Genomic DNA, 21,018 nt, shown 5'->3' on the forward strand with positions numbered 1-21,018 from the left:
TCATGACATTTCCTTGATGCAAATTTGAGCACTATATGTTAAATAAAACTGGACATGTTTTTCAAGATTAAGATGTGTCAAATTATTAGTATTATTTATTTTCTTTTTAAAAATGATAGGTGCACTATATGTTTCACACTATACAGCTCTTTATGCAGGTTCATATTGTTTAAATATGCAGTAAATTAATTGTTCAATTGCCAGTTTCAAAAATATATACTGCATATATAGAATACACAAATTAAAGCAGTTTAGCTTAAAAAACAGAAACAAAAAAACACAGCATTGTAAAAAACAGAATTATTTTCTGTAATCAGGAAATCCAGGTTAATGCGGTAAATTAAATTACAGCAATGCTGCTGTAAGAATTACAGTAAGTAGCTGGCAACCCTGCAGCTAGTATTTTACTGTAAAATTTACAGGAAAATGTTTACAGTGGTTTCAAACAGTTTTTAACCAGGGACAATCCAAAAACATTGTTTTGCACATCATTTGACATGGCAATTCTAAGAGAAAACACTCATTGCTGAAAAGGTTGTATTCTTTTCAAGACAAACCTTAAACTTGTAGTTTAAAATCAATCCATAAAACAGACTTAGACTTACCTCTGTTTCTCTGAGAGACTCATCTCAGACAGAGAGTCCTTCCTGCTACAAATATATTGCCATGTACTGTTAGCAAATAGTATGGTAATCCCTTCAGATCATTTAGATCACTCTTTAAAACACACACAGAGAGAGAGAGGCGTGTGTGTATGTGTACATACTGTGCAGAAATTAAACGCTGTGCTACAACATTTAGAAGGAAAAGTTCTTCATTCTACTACTACAGATCATCCATGAATTATTTTAAAGTGAAGTTCTTACTTCGTTAGGAATTGCATATTTATTTATATCTGACCAGAGCTAACAAAAAGAAAGAGATAATCCGAGAAAAAAGATGTTAAAACAGTCAATCAAAACAAATAGTCCTGTTTTTGAACAATATATGATGATTATTCCAAATAACACATAAATGGGGGGAAAATAGCTTGTAGACTAATTTTCACACATCCAAAGCTTATGAAAATGTAAAATGACAGAGAAGATTATTTGATAAATTATTGTAAAATGTGTGCATCATATTTGTAAAGGCTGGGCCAAAACCAAAATGATTGAAACATGAAATCATGCTCAACGGTATCAAACACCTTCTGAAAATCTTAAAACAAAATAAGAACTTGGTCGTTCACTAGTTCTGAATTGTTTAAAAGGTCTAACAACAGTCAAATATATCTAAATACATATATCTTCCTTTCATAAATCTCATTTGGGTGACAGATATAATTTCTTCCAAACATGGTTTTAATCTATTGACATATAGAGATGCTAATCATTTGTAATCTGAATTAAGCAGCATAATTAGACACCAATTATCTAAAAGCAAAATGTCTTTATCAGGTTTTGGAATTCAATGACAGTCTTCCTTTGTGAAGAGATGCCACTGAATTCCAAACCCTAATAAAGACATTTTGATTTCAGATCATTTTTGCTTTTTATACTTGTATAGGGAGTAAAAGATTGTATCACTAAATTTTAAATCTTAAAATATAATAAACTACCACAATAACCAGCAGCGCTATTATAACATTAAAAAATAATGTATGTAGGAAAAGGCACAGTCTAATAAAAAAGAAACTTCTGTCATTTTTATTCCAATCACAAATATTTATCACACAGACAGCAAGTAAAGAGCACAACATTTATAATCACTGAAGCTGTCAGTCAGTTCAATGCAGACACATAACTAACTTATTCTCGAATTAAATTGAATAGCAATGTGTATAAAATGTAAGAGAGATCAAGTAAATGTTCAAAGTAATATGGACATTTCTCATTATAGACTTGCTTTTGACACATTTAAGTGCTGCACTTGACAATCACATTATGATTACATTTGTAGCCTTTAAACTGAAGAGTCAGACAGACTCATCTGAGCTTCTTCCCCCTCTGTTTCACCTTTAAATAAAACAAAACAATTTGCTTGAACGCTAAAGCAACATTAATTATGCAATACCACTTGTTTCTAAAACTTAAGCTGCATCACTTTATTGAAAAGACTGAGACTTTACACATTTGCACTATAACATTGATTTCTTTCTCCTCATAGACACAGTATTGAAGCCCTTCTGAGGATCCTCACCTGATGTTTCCTGCTCCTCTCATCATGATTTCAAACTATGACATACAGCATTTATCATCTTTTGGTGATTGAAGTCGCTCAGGGACTCTTGTCAATGGAACAGAAGAGAGAAAGAGAAAACAAAAATCAGTTAAAAAGTTACATTTGCATGATCTTGCATAGGTATTTCTAAAACAATATTGTGTTTTAAATCCATTGAACATGCTAATGGATGTACACCATACATAATAAACAACAAGGAACAAATAAAAGTGTGATTTTGCCTTAAAACAAACAAACAAAACACTTTCAGTGAAATGTTCCACTAGTTAAAGCCGTTTTCTCTCTAGTTTCAACATTTGTATTGGTCTCAGTAAATAAGTGAACATAAAGTAAGTGTGAAGTAATGTGACGTGTTGCTTGTCAAAGTCAAAACACAGTCTGCAAACACAGTCACAAAGTAAAAACTACAATCCGGCCAAATCTAAAATGATTCACTATTACTGATGTAATTAATAATGCAGGTATTGTGTTAAACATTTTTATCAACTCTACATTTAATTCTGACACCAACCTTTTGGCGCAATAAAGCTTGATGACTGAATTTGATCAACTCTTTTCACAAATATTTGTCCACATATCAGAGGTAATCGAAGATGTCTTTAATTTCACAAAGTGAAGTTTACTCACCTCAGTTTACAGTTTGAGTCTCGAAGCACATCAATGAGCCGCTGCTTTGAGTCTCCAATCTTATTGAATCTCAGATCAAGCTCTTTTAGAAACTGCAGTGCTTTTGTGTTTGTCAAAGACTGAGTTAAAGAAGAAACATCTGTAATGCCACAGTTATGAAGACTAGAAAGAGACAAAGAGAAGAAGAGAGATCACCTTACCAACAAATCATTAATGTTTAGAATTTAGACTCAGACTCATCATGAGATACTGAGTATAAAGTGTTTTAGTTTAATCTGTTAAAGTAGCTAAGCATTTTGATTCTTGTATGTGAATGTTACTGACCTCAATCTCTCCAGTTTACAGTGTGAATCCTTCAGTACGTCACATATGTGATTCACTCCTGTGTTTGTGATTTGATTCCAGCTCAGGTCCAGTTCTCTCAGGTGTGATGGGTTTGATTTCAGAGCTGAAGTCAGGATGAGACACTGTTTCTCTGTAATACTGCATTCACACAGACTGAAGACAGACAGAGAAAGAGCAATAAACTGAAACTTAATGATATGAAACAAACCAAGACAGGAGTATTTGTGGATATGAGGGAAAAAACCAAGTCTGTATTTGTCCTCACTCAACAGATGCATTTTATTAATGTAGATTAATATATAGGATTATTTTAAGTTATTTTAGAGTGCATCTCTAAATACACATTTTGAATCAAAGATTTAAGGAAAAGTACCATTAGTCTAGTATAAATATAACAAAGTGAGAGTCATCTACAGTCGTGTATTACACTTGTTTTTATTCTTTCACTGCTGTCTTTTTTCAAATCAAGATTTTTCGTATTTCAGCAAGTTTAGTCTCTTTCTACTAATAGACATACAAACCATTTACCTAATAGTATTGCTGAATCTTTCTTCAGATGGAAAAAACAAGATGCAGCACTATGAAATGATGTGACTTGCATCTGTTGTCTTAATCTAAACGGTAAACTTTAATCTGACTGTAACTGCTGTACAATATAATGATACTAACTCTAGTTTCTCCAGCTTGAATTGTGGGTTCATCAGTAGATCACTGAGGTTTTTCACTCCAGAGTCTCCTAGTTTATTGTCGCTCAGGTCCAGTTCTCTCAGGTGTGATGGGTTTGATTTCAGAGCTGAAGTCAGGATGAGACTCTGTTTCTCTGTAATACTGCATACACACAGACTGAAGACAGACAGAGAAAGACAATGAATTAGATCTATGATGATCATCTTATTGAAGAGCTACAGTAGCTGTAGATCATTGTGATGAATGATCTGGATAAAAATGCAACTTAATTTGTTGATTCTAACATGCTGCAGTCTAAAAGTGTCTGCTCTTTAAGAACATAAGGCCCTTCTTCACTCTCTCATTGTGTGTTTGCTGTGAACACAGGAGTTATGTTGATGTGAGTGTTGTGTTTGTGACATGAGCTCTGTTAATAAAAGTATCATCAGTTTCATATGTGATGGGTTACTGTCTTACATTATGAAACATACAACTTTATTTCATAAAGAATTTAAAATATTTTTTGTATATTGTAGCAGCAAATGCAAGTCTTATATTTCTGTAGATCAACAGGGCAGACATCAAGTTTTCCGGCCATTTAAAGTTTTATTTTGACGTGACACAAAGCAGTGATATCTAATGCCATAATTTTCTTCATTCAGGCTGACAGCTCACACAAAAACAAGAGGCGAGATTTATTATTGCACAAACCAATCATAACTGATCACATCCAATTATAGCACAAAGTAGGCTTTGCCTTCTCTCATGTGACTTTCCCCCATTCATTTTTAACTACCCCCCACTAAAAACCCACAGCATACTATTGGGCTTCTGTTAAAAGTCAATGGGCTAAAGGGAGGCAAACCTCTGCTGTAACTTTACCTGCGGCTGTCACTGTTGGACAGTGTTACTTTATAAAAACAAAAGATTTGTATACTTTTAATATCATATTTAGTAAATTTTGGGTCATTTTATTTTTGTAATATTGATTATTTTCTCATCCAATTTTTGAGCAGACACTGCCTCCTCTGAGTAAACGCCCTTGATCAGTACATTGCTTCAAATACTTTGAAATTATTTACTACTTACACAACTAATTTTAAATGTGCACAACTACAAAGGCCAGAAGACACTGCTACAGTATAAACAATGTAAGTTGGGTCTAGTTGTTTGAAGCTAAACAGTAAACTTTAATCCGACTGTAACTGCTGTACAATATAATGATACTAACTGTAGTTTCTCCAGCTTGAATTGTGGGTTCATCAGTAGATCACTGAGGTTTTTCACTCCAGAGTCTCCTAGTTCATTCCAGCTCAGGTTCAGTTCTCTCAGGTGTGATGGGTTTGATTTCAGAGCTGAAGTCAGGATGAGACACTGTTTCTCTGTAATACTGCATCTATACAGACTGAAGACAGAAAGAGAAAGAACAATGACTCAGATCTATGATGATCGCCGTTTTAAAGAACTACAGCAGGCCTTTAGTATCTGATGTGTGTATTTAAAAATAAAAAATAAATTTTTTTAATTACCTAATTATATAAGTTGTCAATCATACTAACAACAACAATAAGAATAATTATAATAATAATAATAATAATAATAATAATAATAATAATAATATTTTTCTTTCCTTATTAAAATTATTAACTTTTATATTAACCATTTTTATTCTGAAAGATATTAAACATTTTCATTCTGAGAGGCCACTGTTGGGTGACCTAGAAGTCTGTACTTTTCCATTTCTGTGCATATGTGTATGTGTAAGACAAATGCAAGCTTTGTCTGTTCTATTTTCATTAATGTATAAGTATGAGGTGCAAAGTGCAATTCTGCCAAGTCTGCAAAACTGTTATTATTGCCATCTGTTGCTGTCTGCAGCGGTTATGGGTCCCATCTCTGGGGATAAGTTTAACTGGCGAGGGGGAACTGAAACTGTACATCTAGCTCAAAATTCATACATTAATATCATTGTATTCTCGAGCAGACATAGACCTTTGGACTTCCTGAACTGTCTGGTTTTGGGGTATAAAGAGTCTGGTAAATTTCATGTTGGGTAGACTGGAGACTTCAACCTCTTCAACCTTTGCTCCGCTCTCAATCTTCTTCTGGGTGCACCTGAAATGGTCTACTTTTCTGTTAGACTTATCTTCCTCAGATTTTATATTTTATTCTTTTATTATTTGCTATTTGGCTAAAATTAATTTCCTTAACAATCTTTATTGATGTATATTTTCCTTAAAGAAGTATACTACTTTTAAACAGATTTCAATTGGCTTATTCATTTAATATACATTCCAATTAATGGATGTATGGACTTTTCATTGTATTAATCTTTCAGTTATGATTTTTGTTTGGATTGTTGTCTATATTGCACTTCTGAAATATGTGCATTTTATTTGAGGATTATTGAATAAATTGTATAATTATTTTGACTCCACCCGTCTGACTCAGAATCAATCATTTTCCGCATCAGTATCCAATAACCTGTTTAAAATCACATTAGTTCTGTATGATGAAAGGTACTGTTTCATTGTATTCTTTTTTTGTTTGTTTTTTTAACCATTTATTTAATGCCTATATTCTTTATTATCAGAAAAAGGCTGATTTGTGCAAGCACACAATCAGTACATTGAATTAAATGCTGGAAATTAATAAATTACTTGCAAGATTAAAAAAAAATATACTAATAATAATTAAAAAAAAAAACATTTCACACCAGTGCACTGCTATAAACAATATAACTTAAGACCTGTTGTCGTTAAATAAATAAACTTTAATTGTACTTCAGTTTCTCCAGCTTGAATTGTGGGTTCATCAGTAGATCACTGAGGTTTTTCACTCCAGAGTCTCCTAGTTCATTCAAGCTCAGGTCCAGTTCTCTCAGGTGTGATGGGTTTGATTTCAGAGCTGAAGTCAGGATGAGACACTGTTTCTCTGTAGTACTGCATCCATACAGACTGAAGACAGAAAGAGAAAAGACAACAAATCAGATTCCTGATACATCATGAGTAAATGCTATACAGTCACTAATATACAAGCAAAATCCCAGAAAAGTATTATAACATGAATGAACAAACTGAGAGAGGAGCATTTAAGGATACAAGTTACAATTCCAAGGCTGGACCGCCCTCAGTCAATAAATAAATGCATTTTAAAAATTAAATTAATTTAGAATCAACATAGAAACAACGAGAAGAAAAAAAAAACTAAATTAAATAGTTTATTTCACTTTTTTTTATGTATAAAAATCCTCAAATCAATGAAATCAAAGAATAATTTAAGCCATTTTAGAGTGTAGTTTACAATCACTAAATATACAAATATAACAAATATATATTTTGTTAAAAGTACTAACTGTTATAATCATCTAATGTCATTAGTTAGTCCGTTGTCACTTCTGTTTTGTTTCACAGATTTCAGCAAGTTTACACTGTTTCGGCAGATACACACAAAAATAGTATTTCTCAATCTTTCTTCAGATACAGAAATGTCAAAAAGTACCGCGCTAGAAATCATGTGACATGAGCCCAGCAGTCTTAAACTAAAACATGAACTTTAATCACACGATAATGATACTAACTCTAGTTTCTCCAGCTTGAATTGTGGGTTCATCAGTAGATCACTGAGGTTTTTCACTCCAGAGTCTCCTAGTTCATTCCCTCTTAGGTTCAGTTCTCTCAGGTGTGATGGGTTTGATTTCAGAGCTGAAGTCAGGATGAGACACTGTTTCTCTGTAATACTGCATCTCCACAGACTGAAGACAGAAAGAGAAAAGACAATGATCACTAGGAAAAAGAAAAGTCTGATTTAACTTTTCCTTAGTTCCTTTCTGTTCTAGCTTGTACTAATCTGAATGACGTCTGAAACTTTGCATTATAACCAATTATGTGTTCATTTGCCTCTTTTTGATCTTTACAGATTTTGTATCACTTTAGTATAGGGGCCAATTCTCAATGTTGACTAGTTGCTTATTAGCATGCTATTTATTAACATTCAATGTTTTATTAGTGCTTAAAGCACATATTCTGAATGATCATATTCTACATCCCTAATCTTATCAACAACCTTACTAACTATTAATAAACAACAAACCAGGAGTTTATTGAGGAAAAAGGCATAGTTAATGATTTGTTAATAGTGAGAATTGGACCTTAAAATAAAGTGTTACCCTATCTTTTATTTTATTTTTTATGGAAGAAGATGTAAATCTCATGATATTTCTGCAGAACAACATGTAGACAATCAGTACATTGTTTCAAATACTTTAAATGCAGTTATTTGGCTACTAATTTAACTTGGGATTATCTTTAATCAAACTTTACCTGTTGTAAAGTATAATGATACTAACTCTAGTTTCTCCAGCTTGAATTGTGGGTTCATCAGTAGATCACTGAGGTTTTTCACTCCAGAGTCTCCTAGTTCATTCCCGCTCAGGTCCAGTTCTCTCAGGTGTGATGGGTTTGATTTCAGAGCTGAAGTCAGGATGAGACACTGTTTCTCTGTAATACTGCATCCATACAGACTGAAGACAGAAAGATAAAGAACAATGTCTCAGATCTATGATGATCGCCGTTTTAAAGAACTACAGCAGGCCTTTAGTATCCAATAACCTGTTTAAAATCACATTAGTTCTGGATGATGAAAGGTACTGTTTCATTGTATTTTTTTTTTTTAACCAATTATTTAATGCCTATATTCTTTATTATCTGAAAAAGGCTGATTTGTGCAAGCACACAATCAGTACATTGAATTAAATGCTGGAAATTAATAAATTACTTGCAAGATTTAAAAAAAAATATACTAATAATAATAAATAAATAAAAAACAATGCACACCAGTGCACTGCTATAAACAATATAACTTAAGACCTGTTGTCGTTAAATAAATAAACTTTAATTGTACTTCAGTTTCTCCAGCTTGAATTGTGGGTTCATCAGTAGATCACTGAGGTTTTCAAATCCAGAGTCTCCTAGTTCACTCTCGCTCAGGTTCAGTTCTCTCAGGTGTGATGGGTTTGATTTCAGAGCTGAAGTCAGGATGAGACACTGTTTCTCTGTAATACTGCAATCATACAGACTGAAGACAGAAAGAGAAAGAACAATGACTCAGATTTATGACAATCAACTAACCAATGTGTTTTGTGTCATTCAGACTTTTTACAGACTTTTGCTGGCAAATAAATATGGATATAAGGGTGCAGGTAGCATGGAGAAAGACTACACAGTGTTCATTTAAATATACTACTAAATGTATGGTATGCAAATGTTAAAAATGTTACAAATAAGCCAAGTTACCAATTAAGATGTGATCCATTTATCCAAATGAGTTCAAGCATTCATTTCACATCAACTTTTTTGCTCACTGGGGTAAATGTGTTCATGTCTGTTTGTTCTCAGACACACTGCCGACTCGTTACAAGCTTTTTACGAGCAGTTTTGAGACTAGACTATCGCATTACAAAAAATATTACTTTTTGCTCTATTGCAGCAATAACACATTACTAATACAATTTAGGTAATATTATTACTGAATTTACTAATGCGGTTTGTGCTGTGTATCTGTGTTTAACCAAAACTATAATCTAACATTAATGTAGACCTGCATACCAGTATCTTAATATGATTTTATCATTTTGTTATGGTATAGTAGACCTACCATATACCCTTTGCTGGAAATAGCAATAAACTAGGCTACATTTTGGCATTTTAGAATGCCTAGTCATACTTCTGTAAATATTTTGGTGAAAGTAACTGTAGTGTAACATATTAAAATTCCAGGACAGTAATATTGTAATGAAACTAATTACAAAAGACATTAACTAGTGATATATAATGTATCACATTTTGGAAGTAACTTGCCCAACATAGATTTTGAGGTTTTATTTGTCAACATTAACTACATTAGTTAACCCCTTAAGCTCTGCAGCTATTTGGGGGATTTCCGCCTACATTTGGCCTACCTAAATTCAAATGCTTCTCCTATACACATACAATGGAGGAAATAAAAAAAATGGTTTCATTGTATAGAAAACCATTTAAACTACATAATATCAGTGTAATTCTTTATAAATAACATTATATAGGTTTCAAATATTACAATAAAAACTAAAAAAACATAGGCGCTTTTTGATTTTTTTTTTCAAAAGTTTTTTTTTGAAAGTCTGTTACTCAGGATTTAGGTGTCTCAGTTCTTTGCAAATTGTTTTGTTTGATTCCACTAGGTCTCAGGATATACCAGAAATTTTTTTTCATATAACAGTTTCTAATTGAAAGTTATTGAATTATAACCGAAGGGAGTCACATTGCCCCTTTTCCCCTTTTTTCCCCCTAAAAGTGTCCTTCTGTTTCTTTGCAAAAACAGGTTTTATAAAGCACATTACCCCTTAAAATACTATTTTACCATGTACCATAGCACTTTTCATGATTATTGACTGAATTATGTTTCATTTTTATGTTTGCCTGTGTATTTACTGAAACACCTACTGTACTTTACTGTCAATATTCAATATACACTCAATACATAGCTTAGCAGATTGTTTTGGTGTCCTTTACGTTTCAAAGTAATTATAAGAATAAAACAAACCTGAATAGAAGCACTGTAATACTTATAGACACGCTTATGAGCCGCGGATCCTCTGCTCTCCATGGAAACGGCCCGTTATTTATTCATTTTTAGCGTCTATTTTGGCTAATGGCGACAGCTATATTCCTCTGAGACATTATATCTACGGTCTAAGAGTCCAAAAACTACATATCCCACAATTCCCCGCACCGTCGAAGCATCTTGTGTGACCCGGAACCTCTCCATGACACTTCTTCTGCGCGCTGGAGAGGCGTCGGTGTCATCATTCACAGCTTGGAGCAGCGGCCGGAGACTGTAACCCACTGATCTATATAATGACTGGATTGCTCATTGCGTTCTAAACTGCCGTTAGGCAGTGAAGCCACCGGAAGTGTTCGATCCGCCATCTTACTATTCCCTGCAGAGAGCGCCATTGAGTCACATGTAAATTGCTGACCTAAAATCACCCGATTTGAAGCGTACACTGTAAAAAATTTGCTGTAGTTCTGCAGCTGTTTGCCAGTAACTTACTGTAGATTTTTAATTTATGTTATTTACTGGCAACAGTTTGTTCAAAGTTAAATGAACATTAAACATTAACAAGTCTGTATCTTTACAGAATAAAACTTTGCATTAACAACCTACTGCAAAGCATTCTGGGAACCAGAAACCTTCATGAACCTTTTTCTGTTTTTTTTTTTCCCTTCAGATTTTGGTTCCCAGAATGCTTTGCATGAGGCTGTTATTTTAGTTTTATTCTGTAAAGATAAATACTTGTTAATGTTTAATGTTCAATTAACTTTCAACAAACTTTTGCCAGTAAATAGCATAAATTTAAATCTACAGTAAGTTACTGGCAACCAGCTGCAAGTAATACTGTAATTTACTGTAATTTCTACAGATTTTGTTTAGGATTAGTTTTTAGGATATGTGTATGTAAATTATTTTTTACTTGAGATGTTTTCTGGAATGTTTATGGCCTTTTCGGGCTGGATAAGCGATATATTGAAATCGTTTTGGTGGCCGTGTCAGCTTCGCACTTGCAGAAACAGGTAACTGATCCAACACTAAATATATTTCTTTATGTACTGTGACGGGCGTCCCGAGGAGCAATCAGCGTCGCCCTGGCAACACACGAGGACCAGCTGGATCCACTCACCACGGACCAATCGGTCACGGCACAGCCAGCTTTATAAGCAGTCTGCCACAACCAGAGAGTGAGATACATCTCCACATGCACTGTGAGACTTACCTGACCGCTGTATCCTTTCTCCTGCAGAGTCGCCGTGACCGCTTGGTCCCCCACTTCCGGGTTGCACGTTTGGGGTTAAAGCACGTCCTTGCACCAACCCCCTGCACCGGCCACCGTCACCAGGAGACACCAGCACTCAGAACGAAGCCACCCTGCACCTCAAGGAAGACGTCCTCACCACTTCACTCACCGTATTGTTCATTTACCCGCACTTCTGTCAATAAACGCACCCTCCGGGGCTCACTCAACTCTTGTTTTGTTGTTGCTGTTCTCCGCCCGGCCACAAGGTGGTGGAGAATGCGGGCAGATCGTTCCTAGCGCCGGCTGAGAACACCAACAAACAAGACGTTGTTTACACCGCCATTTTGTTGCCCCTCTCACCTCCGGCTGTCTTTTCTTCTTCTTTTTAGGCTCGCTCCTCCCCGCAACGATGGAGGAACTTGTGAAACAGCTTACGGAGGTTAGCGTCCGCCAGCAACAGTGCTTCGAACTGCTTACCGAGCAACACAGCCACATTCAAGGGTATTTGGCCGAACTACGCTTACCGGCCGCCCAGAACGTCCTTCTACCGGATCCTCGAGTCACCGCTGCCCGTTTGCTACCCAAGCTGACCGCAAATGATGATATTGAGGCCTACCTTAAGATGTTCGAATCACTCGCTCGCACCGAAGGGTGGGCGAGAGGTACTTGGGCTGCGACACTGGCACCGCTGCTTTCCGGTGAGGCGCAACGGGCATATTTTTCCTTACCAGCGTCTTCCCAAAATAATTATAATGAGTTAAAAAAAGAAATATTAGGCCGTCTCGGCCTCTCTGCAACCGTTGCCGCCCAGCGCTTCCATGAATGGGAGTTTAAAACACGGTTGCCAGTCCGCGCCCAGGCCGCCGATCTGATGCGGTTAGCCGAGCATTGGCTACTGGAAGATTCACCCTCCCCAGCCCAAGTGGCCGAACGGGTAGTGGTAGATAGGCTGCTGAGAGAGTTACCCCGCTCGATGAGGCAGGCCGCGGGTATGCGGGGACCTAAAACCATCGCTGAGGTGATCGACGCCGTGGAGCTGGCGGACACAACCTACCACCGGGACGTTGGGGAGCGAGCGCAGCCATTCCCCCGGAGGGTGCCCCAGGAGCGACGCCCGCCGGAAGGCACCCCACGACCGGTACACAGGCCGACCAGCCCCCGCAACGAGCCAATGCCCACAGAGCCGTCAACCCCCACCAAGGCTTGGATGGCAGGCTGTGTGGTTCACCAGAAAACACCCCCTGAAGCGCCTACGGCCACTGTCAGGATCCGAGGACGTCACTTCCGCGCCCTGTTGGACTCCGGTAGCGCAGTTTCCCATGTGCGGCCCGCCACCCTTGGGCCCCGGCCAGCCTCTAAGGCGCTGATGGGCTATGAACGTACATTTTTAATAAGCAGAGGGAATTCCCAACATTAACCGTTTACATGCTTAGGACGTTTGCATTGCGAAAATGTACAGTGAGACTTCAGGTATAAAAACACTGACTTGTTATGTGATGTTTTCTCAGTAAAATCGTATAGTTTCCTATTCATTCAATAGAATGTATGCGAATACTAGGGAATACTAATATGGCGGCCCGGTGGCTTCACTTTTATGATGTCATGAGCAATCCAGTTCTCTATTATAGATCAGTGCTGTAACCTGATCTACTGAGACGCTCTGAATGCAGCCGTAGACACACAGACACCTGCTTGAGCGGTTTAGAGCGCTCCTTCATAAGCGCGCCAGTGATGGATTGAGCAAAACAATGGATTTCTCAGCAATAAAATCACGGAGAAACATGAAAATGGTCTTGTTTGAAAGAAGAGATCCTAAACTAAAAGATAAAATGGAGTTTGTGACTATTTGCGGCTAACTGAAGCAGTAGAATATGGAGGAAAGTAATAGAATATCTCATCATACTCTTCAAGTATATTGTGACATCGCTATTCAATTGAAGATTATTTGATCTGTGTTTGTCACACAATAAAATGATTTACATGGTCAGATTCTTGAGAATGAGAGCTTTCTTGCGATAAATGACTTGTCTGTTTTGTGAAAAATATAAGAAATACACATTCTTTGTAATAATTCTTCACAATCGTTAGGTGGAAATTTGTGTGTGGTACGACATAAATTATAAGCATAATTTTACTACTTTATGTATCATAAAACTCAAGGTTATGGTATTCCTTGTAAAGAGGAGACTCTAAGCTTTCAAATGAGACCATATTTGGGCTGATACTATATGAGGAAGGTCATGTAAATGAAGCAGCAACATTTCGAAACAATTTCGAAACCGCAGAGTTTAAGGGATTAACATGAACTAGTGATGAAAAACTACCATGACATTTAATACCCTTAATGCAAGTTTCAACATTTACTAATACATATACATATATATATATATATATATATATATATATATATATATATATATAAAACTCTAAACATTTCTAGTGTTGCTGTTGGACAATGATTCTTGAGTGATTTATACAGTTTTTAATGATATACAATGTAATATTTGTGTTGTTTTATTTTTGTACATCATCTTCTCATCCAGTATTTTGAGGAGGCACTACGCTCCTGGTATATTCTTAATCTATGACAGCAATATATTAGAAACTAGGTTAGTGGATAATTCAGCAGCAAAAGTTATAGTAGAAACATCAGTGCACAATATTAATCAATTAATGAATCCAAACATTTAGTGATAAAACAATTATTAGGGAACAATTAAAAGTGTAGCACTAAATCTGGTAAAGTTACACATTGCTATTTGTATTTTTTATTTGTTATTTTTATTGCTTTATGAAAAATATATTAATGTATTATATCTGTACTGCAGTTTATTGAGCCTTTTCTTCTAATAGTTTTACATTTCAGTTACTGTCTGCATTAAAAACAATGAATAGTTTTTCTATGCCTGTTTTTTGTTCTAACAGACACCAGGGTAGTAAATGATTAGTAATGATTAAGAAAAACAAAACACTCCAGCAAGATAAAGCACTTTTGTGCAAATTCCTAGACATTTATCTACAAATCAAGTATATTAATGGGAACACTGAATGATCTTGGAGATATTTTTACCGATCTGACTGTCGTAACCAAATGCAACCAGGGTTTGATTTAAACAGAGAATGACTGACAGCCGCAGCAGAGAAAAGAGTTAACATGAACTTTAATGAAAGGACCTAAATAGTCATCTGTACCTCACATTAAGCTATAGTACTTTATAAACTTTTATTGTGCTTTATAATGCTGTTATGCCTTTCCTGAGGTTTAACAGTAACACAGGACAGTACACATAATATTGGATTTGGATCAGTCCTGTCTGACCTGAACCAGCAAATAATGGCAGTATCGGAGCTGATACCCGATTTGAGTGCTGAATTGGCTCATCTCTAGTTCAAAGCTTAATATCACTTTTTAATTGCCCGTTTAATTTTAATAGTTCACATTATAGTGGCTCTTTCTGAAGAAAAAAAACTGCTATGAAAAACAAATGAGGAAATATCATCAACCATTGTATAATTACTATTAAAAGAAATGTAACATTTAAAATAGACAAACAATACTCACTTCAGTGTGTTGAGTTGACAGTGTTTATCCTCCAGTAGAGCAGAGATCTGATTCACTCGTGTGTCTCCTAGTTCATGTTTACTCAGATCCAGCTCTCTCAGGAGTAACGGGTTTTTACCCACAATTCCAGTCACATACTGACAGGCTTCATCTGCAGCAGGACCCACAAACCTGCAGAAGAGAAGAGAACTTAATTTAGTTTTAAACTAATGGCCGATTGCATTACAAAAATGACTGATAAGATAAAAAGAAAAAAATATTATTCTAAAAATGAGCGCTAGTTATTGTAAAACGTTAAATACACAAATGAATACATAAATGCTTGAAAACAAAGTCTAATAATGTCCGCACAGAGAAATCTGGCTTGAGAAACTGAAAATGTTTGTGATCATCTGGAATCTCACAGACCTGCTGTAGAGATACAGTGATAAAGTGAATCTGAGCTTGATGGAAATTAAACTGCAGTGTGTTCTTTTAGTATTTGACTAAAAGGTTACATACAATATTTTCATTAGAAGAGTTCATAAAAAAAAACGATTTGATATGTTAATTAAAGGTATTTCACACTCCAGAATAATAGCACAACATAATCATTACAACAGAACCAACAGCATCTGATCATTTTGATGCAATAAATTCTCCAGGTTATCGCATAGCTTAAAATAAATTAAGCCTGCACAATATTTATTTAATTTGTATTATTTCTTCACATCTCACCTCAGTGTCTTGAGTTGACAGTTTGGATCCTGTAGTAAATCATTGAGCTCCTTCACTCCTGATTGTCCAGGATCATTTCCTGTGAGATCCAGCTCTATCAGGTGTGAAGGGTTTGATCTCAGAGCTGAAGCCAGAGCTTTATAACCTTCTTCAGTGATACTGCAGTTTGAGAGTCTAGAACCAGAATGAAAATGTCAAATTCAGCTGATTAATCAGTTATTCTAGAAATTACCTGAACAACATAAATCCCTAAAGTGAATTTTACTTTATTCCTCATACAAATAAACTAAAACTTAATTGCAAAGCAAAACTGACAACTGAATATGGAGACAAACAAAAAAGAGAACTTTGGAATGTCCCCATAATAACAGGAATACCAGTGCACTTAATGTTGTAAATTCAATATAGGCTTCATTGGAAATATCTATGTTATGCTGCATGGATGGGCAGGGAGTTTTGCCCATAACTGAGCCATACTTTCAATGCAAACTGTTTGCCCTGACAGAAAATGAATGCTTAAAGCTATTGCTGCTAAAAGTGGATCTATAAGCAATTGACTCATAGGGTGTCCTAACTTTTCACACATGGCCTTTCCCTCTTGACTGTATTGTTCTTAAATAAATATTGTCACTATGTGATATGTCATGTGAAGATGTTTATCTGTGGATTTATTTTCCAAATTTTAAGACCTGCCAAGGACCAGATTTTTTACAGAAAACCATGAAATTCACATGAATTTTTCACATGACTGTTTATGTATGTTGTGCATCTCCATAATTGAGGCCGACCCGATACACATATCTATGCATCGCCAACAATACGATGTATTAAGGAAGTTTTGACATGACATTTGTGCTTTTTTCAGTATCTTAAAAACATTTAAATGGCTAAAGTCTGAATACAGTAGATTAAATCTGATACATATAAAGCAGCTATTAATGTGATGGGATACAATTCACTAAATTCAGCAACATTTTACTGATTTATGTATCATAAAACCAAAAGGCACGATATCATATATGGGGTCATACCATATGATGAAGTCTTTAAAAAGGAAGCTGAAACATTATAACATAGATTTTGGACCTGTATGTGAAAGTTTTAGTATTTGGTACAGTAATTTTTTTCTAGCAATGAGGTAGAAGCTGGACCTATTTACATCGATTAAATTTCTAGATCCAAATACCTAATATATTCCCTTAATACTTCACTCATAAAAAATAGTGTTCTCTTAGTATTTGACTAAAAGGTTACTCATAATATTTTCATGATAAAGTGTCCATAATTGTGCATGTTAATTAAAGGTATATTACACTCCAGAATAAATAGCACAACATGATTAAGCCTTTAAAAAAAGGAAGCATAAACATTACAATTTGCGCTCAGAAATTTGCCGCAGGCAGCTGGTATAAACATAAGCATTGACTACAGTGGCTGAGATCAGCTCCGCTGGCTGTCTTGGAGCCAAACTGAACTACAACATGGACTGATGACAACAATTAGACATGCAGCGGTAACATTATCACAATATGACAGATAAAAAAAGATAAACTAACTAAAATTCATGAATGCACATTTACCACTTTTTGAAGATAGCGGGTAGCAGAGAATAAGGCTCAATCCCAATTCTACCCCTTAGCCCTACACTTAGCCCTACCCCTCCGTTTGGCGCGTTCACGTGAAGGGGTAGGGGTGTCTCATTTCTCTTTTGGTTGGAGGGGTAGGGGTAAGGGGAAGGGCCAGATAGCCCTCCAAACGAAGATTTTTCAGGACCTCACTTCAAACGAAGGGCTAAGAGAAATTTCCAACATGGCTGCTCACTCGAGCAAGCAGACTCGTAAATATAAGTAATTTTTGCCTTTAATAAGGATTTTCATGACAATGTTTCATTATATTTATATTACCTTCAATCTTGTGTTTGTGTTTATGGTGTTGTTTTGTAAATAAACGTTTGCAAAAAAATCGCTAAAGTTTGCTAGCAGATAGCACTGATTGCACGATATTACAAAATATATTTTTATGTCATATACACTTGACTGCATGTTAGAAACATGAAAGACCCGTGGCACGGCAATTTCCACTTTTTAAATCCCCTCTGATGCGCATTATTCAGTAGTGTCCTGCATTCGCCAAAATCATGGCAGTCCACCGCATCCAGTCATGTGAATAAATGTAAATATTCGCTCAAAACACCCAATAAAGGCAGTGATGATGCAGTCAGGACCGTGGAGCCGGCTTGCTTTGAAATGTCTTTAATGATTGCGCCTAATGCGCCCGCTCACCGCACCAGTAATTTAAATCAGTACATAATAATAAAAACGATACCTTACAAATAAAAAGAAGCTGATTTTTACGATCAGAAATTTCTTAAACCAGTGAACCCCTGTAAACATTTTAGTCCAAGGATCCAGAAAACGAATGCGTTCAAATAGAAAGTTCAAAACGAAATTCACAAATGAAACATATATACTTCTCCAGGCACCACTACACTGATTAGCAATTTGCCGCACATGTGATAATGCGTTGTTTGTTTTGCTTAAGGCCACATGTGAATGAACGGTGCGTACACCGTACATCTGTACTTTTTGCAACATGACAACATTACATCTTGGAATGAGTGATAAACATCTGCGCATGTCCTCTGACGTAACATTAGGAACTAGCGACAACGTATGATGACGTATCACAGTGTTGTAGTGGTGTCCCATTTCTTAGGGGAAATATTTTAGCCCTTCCCCTTTACACTTTGTTTCAAGGGACAAGGGGAAGGGGCGAGGGGTAGGCGGAGGGGTAGAAAATAGAATTGGGATTGGGCCTAAAACTGAAAGTAAAGTGGAACCACTCCGTCAACATGCTGTACATGTAAAACTAAAGTCACATGCTGATTAACAAGACTAGCCTACCCTTACAAACGAATAAGAAATTTAGTACACAGATAATTATATATATATATATTAGGGGTGGGCATAGATTAATTTTTTTAATCTAGATTAATCTAGATTAAATCTTGGAATTAATCTAGATTAATCTAGATTAAAATGGCTAATTTGAATTCTGCTGAAGGCATTCAGAATATGTGTGCTACCCAAATAATGACTTAAAGTCTTTGAGAATGGATCATAAAGCTCATAAAGCTGTTCTATGATAATTTGTTGATGAAAATAAATTATGTTCAATTAGATGTACTTGTGTTTACTAACAATGAAATTATTTTTTCTACCTATTAGATTGTGTTTTTTTAACGTCAACACCTACCCAACCCATTACATGTTACACCGTACTTTTATTTTGACAGGTTGCCGTGAAGTTTCTGTGTCATACAGTATGATATGATGCTAGTTTTCTCAAATGAAACGGTAAAAGTGACACTCACAGCAGTTTGGGAGATTGAGTTTATCTGTTCATGTGAGATGCAAATGCCAAAAATTACCGGGAGCGTCACGTGTGTTTCAGTATGCCTGTAGTAAAAGCTCGTCTCCGCAATGCATACATACAGCTAGGCAAACGGAACATATCGGATTCATCTTAAAACGGTCTTTTTGCATTTCAGTTTTCACATACACTAGTCCATATCGCGATTTGAATTAAGTGACTGACCAACATTCGATTTATGAATCCAAAAAACGACGAATTTACGTGGCATTTCGCTATAGTAGATTCGGTTTTTATGAATGGAGGACGACGCGATCCCGTCTGTGTTTTGGCGGAGGAGACGTAAACGCGCGAACATATTCTATAGTCTTTGGTATACATCCGCGTTAAACTATCAAGGTGAAAGTCATCATAGCTTGCCTAGTTTAGACCCAGCTCCCAACCCAAATTTGAGAATAGATTAACGGCGATATTTTTTTTTATCGCGCGATAAGAGTTTCACGTTAACGCAGCACGTTAACGCCGATAACGGCCCACCACTAATATATATATATATATATATATATATATATATATATATATATATATATATATATATATATATATATTAGCACGATATTATCGTGTATCTGCGATCTCACAGGCTGACAATTGACAATATGACAATTAAGTCATATTGCCCAACACTAGCAGGCATAAATATAATAGTATGTCAATGCACAACATACTGAGTTGTTCATTATACAAGTCTGGATTTCATTGTATGTTTTTGTTGAGCTTAAAGGTGTCCTATTATGCTCTCTTACAAAGTCTTTATTTTGTTTTGCGGATGCACTAGAACATGCTATCATGCTTGGTGGTTCGAAAAACACATAATTTTTCACATAATTTACATTATGACGATGGCTTTCTCCGCAGGCTGGAATAAACGGATTAGTTCCGGGTTCCACCTTTCGAAAATCCAAATGTGTTGTGATTGGTTAGCAGTCCCACTGCGTTGCAATTGGTGATCATCTTACATGGCGTTCAGTACATGCCCCTTCCCAAAGCAGCAAACTAGATTAAAGTGATTCTTACACTTGTCTATGCCATTTTAAAGTTTGGGAGTGCCAGGATTATTTTTAATATAATTCCGATTGCATTCGTCTGAAAGCAGGAAGTCTACAGCAGGGTTGGTCCTATCGTCAGCCTACGAGATCGCCGATACATGATATTATCATTATTGTGCTAATGTATTTCATTATTTACATGCACGATACTATAAGGCTAGTGAAGCTATCTACACTGTACGATGAATAAATCTCTTACTTCTCCGCATCCGCGGATGATCGTCACTTTTGACTTATCACTCGTGTTTATAGCAGCTGCAGCTCCACGTGTTTCAACCCTCTATACCATGAGGTATATAAGTGAAAAAGCATAATAGGACTCCTTTTAATATTTGTCTCAATATAACTTACCTCAGTATCTCCAAATGACACTTTGTATTCTTTATTCCAGTGCAGAACAACTTTACGCCTGAATCCTGCAGATTATTATTGTTCATGTTCAGCTCTTTCAGATTGGTATCTGATCCAAGAACTGCAGACAAAGCGTGACAGCTTTTGTCTGTTAGGCCACAATCATTTAGCCTACAATGGAAATACGATTACAAAATTATTAGATTAAATAC

General features: G+C 35.8%; 1 protein-coding gene across 1 annotated transcript; it reads right to left on the bottom strand.

Annotated features, from left to right (window-relative positions):
- Nucleotides 1-1,667: 1,667 nt before the first annotated feature.
- Nucleotides 1,668-20,967, bottom strand: LOC141316756 (uncharacterized). Its single transcript, XM_073832820.1, has 13 exons — nt 20,807-20,967; nt 15,975-16,148; nt 15,258-15,428; nt 8,764-8,937; nt 8,210-8,383; nt 7,442-7,615; nt 6,645-6,818; nt 5,093-5,266; nt 3,865-4,038; nt 3,175-3,348; nt 2,851-3,012; nt 2,182-2,268; nt 1,668-1,997 (listed from the first exon to the last, which is right to left on the bottom strand). The coding sequence occupies exons 1-12, from the start codon at nt 20,890-20,892 to the stop codon at nt 2,217-2,219; spliced, it is 1,863 nt and encodes a 620-aa protein (XP_073688921.1). The 5' UTR covers nt 20,893-20,967; the 3' UTR covers nt 1,668-1,997; nt 2,182-2,216.
- Between the last annotated feature and the right edge of the window lie 51 nt (nt 20,968-21,018).

The sequence above is a fragment of the Garra rufa genome, unplaced genomic scaffold, assembly GCF_049309525.1.
Source record: "Garra rufa unplaced genomic scaffold, GarRuf1.0 hap1_unplaced_145, whole genome shotgun sequence".
Taxonomy (NCBI): Eukaryota; Metazoa; Chordata; class Actinopteri; order Cypriniformes; family Cyprinidae; genus Garra; species Garra rufa.

What these genes read in the sequence shown, in the direction of transcription:
- LOC141316756 (XM_073832820.1), bottom strand. Translation starts at nt 20,892, where the DNA reads ATGAACAATAATAATCTGCAGGATTCAGGCGTAAAGTTGTTCTGCACT. An exon ending in TGTCATTTGGAGATACTGAG is followed by an intron (nt 16,149 to 20,806) that starts GTAAGTTATATT and finishes TTCTGGTTCTAG; the next exon opens with ACTCTCAAACTGCAGTATCA. An exon ending in GACTCAAACTGTAAACTGAG is followed by an intron (nt 2,269 to 2,850) that starts GTGAGTAAACTT and finishes TCCATTGACAAG; the next exon opens with AGTCCCTGAGCGACTTCAAT.